At 54.6% G+C, this 6,000-nt stretch overlaps 1 protein-coding gene across 4 annotated transcripts in view; it reads right to left on the bottom strand.

Moving 5' to 3' along the window:
* Positions 1-1,306: 1,306 nt before the first annotated feature.
* OLFML2A (olfactomedin like 2A) overlaps positions 1,307-6,000 on the bottom strand; it is a 28,988-nt gene continuing 24,294 nt past the window's right edge. For all 4 annotated transcript variants that reach the window (XM_070596449.1, XM_008528390.2, XM_070596450.1 and 1 more), the window contains one exon: positions 1,307-5,764. In XM_070596449.1, coding sequence (XP_070452550.1) covers positions 5,160-5,764 — 605 coding nt within the window. In that variant the 3' untranslated portion in view covers positions 1,307-5,159. The remainder of the gene's footprint in view (positions 5,765-6,000) is intronic.

The raw sequence follows: 6,000 nt of genomic DNA, 5'->3' as shown, positions 1-6,000 counted from the left end.
CAGCTGACGCAGAGGCCAGGGATGATGGGGCAGTGGCGAACAGGTGGGACTGGGGCTGGTGAAGAGCCTGAGCAAAGAGGCCATGGTCCAGATTTCCCAAAGCCCAGCCATGTTCGGCCTGCTTGGGACTAGGGTCAGCCCAGTGGGGTCTGCATGGTGAGAGGGACACGGCCCCATCAGCCTCTGTCCTGGCAGGAGTGGCGCTGTGCTTCTGGCTGGTCTGTCCTGTGGGGGAATGGGACCCTTGTCATTGCCATGGGCCTCAGGGACAGTGCCCAGCTTCCAGGAGGGGCAGGGGCTCTGCGAAGGCTGGCCTGCAGCTGGGGGAGGCTGGGGAGGGAAGGCCTGGCTGAATGAGCGCGCGCGCGCATATGTGTGTGTGTGTTTGGGGACGCTTGTCTAAACCTAAATGGTTTTAGGCCCACCAGTGGTTTGAGAGCTCCTTGGAGGTACCTAAGCCACCAGATGAAAGGCCATCGAGTCACACGGCAGAAGCTATTCCCTTCCAATCCCATTCCTCTGATTACATCAAAGCAACGTCCACTTGCTGCTGGTTCACCCTTTAGGTCCCCTGAACACTTGCTAGTCTTCCTTTTTACACCAAGAGCGGTTGGGCCGGGATCACAGGCACGGTTCCGGCTGGAGAGCAACAGTGTTGCTCGTTTTCAGGGTCACCTTATATTTGTGGTCACTGGCTTTCTTTTGACTACTGTAATATTCTGCCTTTAAAAAAATTTGTTTTTGTCTTTGCTAACAGCTTATAAAGCTTCCCTTTGAAATAAAACTATTTTAGTAAAAAGAATGAGATCATCTGAAAGAGAAATAGTAAACCCTGGTGACGATGGCAAAGGGAGGTGGCCAAAATCGTGAAGAAGACTCTTATGGGAATGACTTGAGTTTGGGAAACAGGGACCGAGTGACGCTCAGGGACCCCTCCCTGATTCATGGTACTCTCTCTTTCCCAGGTGTGTGTTTCTTTTTGTTCTTGCCTCTCCCTCAGCCCCATTCTCTGATCCAGGAGCGAGTGTAAGCAGCGATTCTCTCTCTGCAGCCGACACAAGGAGGTGGGGACAGGGCCTGAACACCGTCCGGAATGACTGGCTTCTCCTCTCCACCAGGAGGGGCCTGGTTTTCAGCCTGAGATGGATTCTTCTGCCCTAGTTCGTTATTCACGTCAGTTTCCAGCAACAGCAGAATGACAAGGCCAATTTTCATAACAAACTGAGTATTTTTTTTAAAGTTATTAAATGCCTTGTTATGATAAGGATGCAGACCAGAGCATTTAGTCAAGACTTTCAAATCAAGCTTTTGATCATGTATTTATTTAGGTATATGTTACCTCACTGCAAAAAAAGGTATTGTGGCAACTTACAAAAATAGATAAAATACAGTAGAATAAAAATAAAGAGATCAGGGTAAAAGTAAAAGCAGAAAGCTAGAACGAAGCCAGAGTCCAGTAGGAGACTCAGTACAATTGTTAAAAATTATCTCAAATTTGACATTGAGCTTCCCGGCAGCCAAAGCAAAGAAGAAAACATGACTGGTTACAAGATTCCTAATAACAGTTAGTTTAAGGCTTTGGTATAAAAACAGATCTGGTTCAAATCTTGACTCTACTACTTGTTAGATGCGTGACCCTGAGCAGGTTGCTTAACCTCTCAGAACTTGAGGTTCATTGCCTGTAATCGGGAAAAATAATGCTGACCTTGGGGGTTCCTGGGTGGATTAGTGATAATGTATGCAAAGGTGCCTTCTAGCTCTAGGAGGGTGCTGCTTAGGCCCTCAGCTGCTGTTTGTCCTAAGCTGCAGGTCCCCAGCCACAAGAGGGAGTTGACATCTGTCCCTTCTGTCAGTCCCTACCCTGCCCAAGCACGCAGTATGTGAGAGGGGGAGCCAAATTCCAAACCCGGACTCCTTAACTCCTACCCAGGGCTCCCTAACTCCTACCCAGGGCTCCTGGACAGCCATCCGGGGCTGTGTCCTCCCGTCACCAGAGTGGTTTCCAATGCCGTCACAGAGGAAAAGATGCTTTGGGACATGTGGGCTTTCAGGAGTCCTCAGATCATTCCCAGGAAATCCCCAGCCTCACCTTTAGGGCTGACCCCAAAGCAGATGCCACAGACAGAGCAGATTAAATGGAAGACCTGGAAATCTCTAGGGAGGAATTGAGGTGGCAGCTGAAGCCTCTCCATGTGTCACATTGTTCAGAAACACCACGGACAGCTGCCTGTGCCTTGTCAGCTGGGGTTGGTAGGACACGCGGCCCTCCCGGTCCAGGCCCACCCTGGTTGGAAGGACCTGTTGCCAACATGATAAAGCCCACAGTAGGTAAAAACGAGCTGATGGGGGTCAGGTCTCCTTTGGGGCTCCCAGGTTTGCAGCTGTGGGCTGGCTTCAGCTCCCCCAAAACAAAAACCCTTCCACTGACAGGACGAAATCCAATTATCTAAGAATTTTCTTTTTTCTGTTAATTTAAACACGACTTTGTTCCAAATGTGACTGGAGGCGGTCACCCCTCGGCCTTGCAGTCAAGGTCTTTCCAAGCTGACCCCACTTCCTTTGTGGGTCTCCTACATAGACGCAGTCTGTGGCCTGGCCACACTGGATAAAAAGCAACAGCCACCGTTTCTGGGGCCACAGGAGCAGCACACAGCTGGCAAAGAATACGTCCTGAGCGGCCCTGACACCCCGACGCTGCCACAGACAAAGCTGCTGTGACCTTGGGTAAGACCCTTTACCTCAGTGTCCTCATCTGTAAAATGGGCACAGAGTAGATACCTGCCACCGTTGGGAAGATGCACGGATACGCACGTGGCACGCTTAGCCCCTCTCGGTGCTCGACCCACAGCAACGGTAACGCTACCTGATTCTGAAACACGGCTTAACCTAAGCTTAACTTCCTACGTGACAGGTGACTTAACTTCTCTGGGTCCTACTTTGACTCTCTGTAAAATGAGGAAAATACCAGACCTACCGCATAACCCACATACAAGGGCCTGAAAACAGAAAGGGCTTAGCAAATGTTTGGGGACTGCAGGCAGCATCATTCCCCCCCACCCCCGAAAACCAATTTTGTTCGTCCTTTTTCAAAGTCAGCCCATACGAACTTTCCCTTTTCTCAAACTCGGGGAGAAAGAGGGGCCTGAATGCTCCTCACATGGTTGGGCCGTGATGTCACGAAAGACAGTCTTGTAAGACCCACACCCAAGGCCTAGGGAAACGCGGGGCCTCGAGCCCCCTGAAGAGGCTGCGAGTGGAGCCCGCGGCCGTTGGCTGGGCGGGGGAGGCTGGACGTGTCCGCCGCGATGAGTCAGGCCTGCCTTGGGTGGGTGTCATCATTCCCCTCTGTTTCAGGGATGAGTTACAGCTTAAAGAAAACATCACCTGACAATGACTGAAAGAATGGATTCTGCACAAAACGCATTTCCTCACCGTCTCGGGTGTGCAGCTTGGTGTTCAAATACACAGAAATCCCTGGAGCGGGCAAGGGGGCAGGACGAGGGGAGCGACGGCCAGGGTTGTAGGGGTCAGCAGTAAACACCCTTCAAAGGTGCTGGGATGGCTTGGGTGCTGGGTAGCTATTGCCTTCGTAGGCAGAGCTGCCTCTAAGCTGGGAGAATAAAGGATACAGAGGAAGCCCTTCTGGAAGGAGACCAGCTGTGTCCTCTTCCCAGTGTGGCCCCGAGCCACCCTCTCAACCTCTCTGGGCCTATTTCTCCTTTGGTGATATAGGGGGTTGGACTGGAGAACTTTCCAGCTCTAAAAATACCATTCAAAGCAGATAAGGGCAGGCTTGAAGGTCTTGTCCTCCATGCTGCCCGGGGCTGAGGCTCTGGGGAGCCATCAGCAGCAACAGGTGAGCTGGTCCACTTGTGCATCCTCAGCCCCAAGTCCTGGACTCGGGGCAGCCCTGGACCAATATCGCCAAAGCCAGGAAAAGCCCAGTCCACTCCTTCCCTCCCAGCTTCCACCCTCCGGCTCTTCTCTGCAACCAGAAGGTCCAGTGCTTCTCTTGGACCTGACTGCTCAGATCTCAGCCATCCCCAGCCCCCCAGGCTGCTGGGCCATCCCACCAAACAACCAGGCCATGACTGACAAGGAAGAGGGAACCTGTTTCCTCCTGGAGGCACCGTGGCCTTGGGCCTAGGGTCTTGCTCATAGCAGATCTGAAAGTATCCCTGAGTGTGTAGAGGCTGTGGGTTTAAAGGCCCAGAGAGAAAGGACAAGGTGGACCCCAGGCCCAAAGGCTCTGGAAGGGGGGGACTGGGGAGAGGTCCCACAGCCTGGGTATGTGGCCAAAGCCAGCACTCCTGGGTGGAGAGGGAGCCTCAGGGCCTGGCCCAGCTCCCCACCCTGGCAGAGCTGCTGCTGGCAGGCAGCTGCCCACAGCCCTCTCAGCTGCTGCTGCAGAAACAGATGACAGCACTGATGAAGAACAAGAAAAAATACAAATGAGCACAGAGGGAGGGGGCCTTGGAACAGGGGCCGGTATTTTTTCTCAGGGTGTGGTTTCTGCTCAGTGGCTGGGTGACCGTGGAGGTTTGGAATGTGGTCTGACAGCAGGTGGGGTGGGGCGGGGGGGTGCTGGCCAAAGGCAAGGAGCAGGGACATTAATCAAGGGGCCCAAAGTCCAGGGCCACCGACAGCTCAGCCAGAACAGGGGCCTGGAGTGGTGTGCAGAGCTGGGCGTGCACTGGTCCTGAAGGCTTCGAGTTTTGAGTAGCCCCGGGAAGGGAGACAGAGTTGAAAGAACAAGAGAATCAAGGGGAGAGGGGAGAGCATGGACCAGTCTTCTCATGTGTAAAATGGGGCTGTGGGACAGCGTGGCCTGCCTGATCCAAAAAGACTATTTGGGCAAGGGATATCGTCTCTCTGAGCCTCAGTCTCCTCGTCTGTTAAATGGGCTTAACTATCTCTACCTCCAAGGGTGGTGTCGGGAGGATTAAGTGGTTAGTGCACGTGAAGCTCTTGGCACAGTGCTCTGCAAGTGGAAGCAATTATTCCCCCGGGTGCTAAGAAAGCTCGATCCTGGCGGGCACATGCCTAGCACCCAGCTCTGGGCCTGGCCCCCAATAAATATCTGCTGACGGAGTCCCTTCCAGGAGCTGTGAGGAGCCCCCGTGCCCACTGCCACTCCTCTCCTTGAGCACAGGTCCCGCTCAGACCACGAAGTGGAGGGTGTAGGTGAGCTGGTGGCCATTGTCCCAGGCGTACAGCACGCGCTCCTTGGGGTTGTAGTCAATCTGGGTGGTGTAGGCGTGCTCGTTGAGGAAGGGCAGCTGCGGGCGGGCGTCGGTGCCCGTGTGGGTGTCGAAGGCGTAGGCCACCTGGCCTTCCCGCTGGTTGTAGGTGTCCACGGCGTACAGGATGCCGCACACCAGGAAGCAGTTCCCATAGGAGTTCCGGCGCAGCCGCGTCTTCCATGTGGTCTCGCGGTGCACGGACAGGTCGCCGGGGTCCAGGCGGCTCAGCACAATCACCTCGGGCTGGGCCTCGTCGCGGTCGTCCACGGCAGGGTAGATGACCCACAGGCCGCTCTCGTCCACGGCGAAGTCGATGTCCGAGTGGCCGCGCCACTTCCAGGGCGTGGTATCCTCGTATACCACATCGGGCAGCAGCGCCCAGGACGCCACGAAGCGCTGGCGCAGGTCGTACTTGATGATGTTCTTGGTGAAGGCGCGGTTGTAGTAGAAGGCACCTTGGTACACCACGTGGCCCGTGCCGATCCAGTTGTAGGGCAGCTTGTACATGTTACTCCAGCGGCCTGCGGGCGGAGGACGGAGGGTCACACCGGAGCCTCCTGTCAAACCCCAGCCCGCCCCAGGGACCAGTGAGGCGGTCCCGGGCTCTCCAGTGGCCCAGCAAGCAATGGATACTAAGTGTCCCATGGGCCTGGAGCTGTGCCCATCATGTCACATCAGGAAGGAGGTACCTTATCATCCCATTTGCTGAGGGAGAAACAGGCTCAGAGGGTTGAAGGTCACCCAGTTATGAAAATGG

This window comes from Equus przewalskii, chromosome 26 (genome assembly GCF_037783145.1).
Source record: "Equus przewalskii isolate Varuska chromosome 26, EquPr2, whole genome shotgun sequence".
Classification (NCBI taxonomy): Eukaryota; Metazoa; Chordata; class Mammalia; order Perissodactyla; family Equidae; genus Equus; species Equus przewalskii.
The sequence above is the reverse complement of the archived record's forward strand: the minus strand, read 5'-3'. Positions and strand labels throughout refer to the sequence as shown.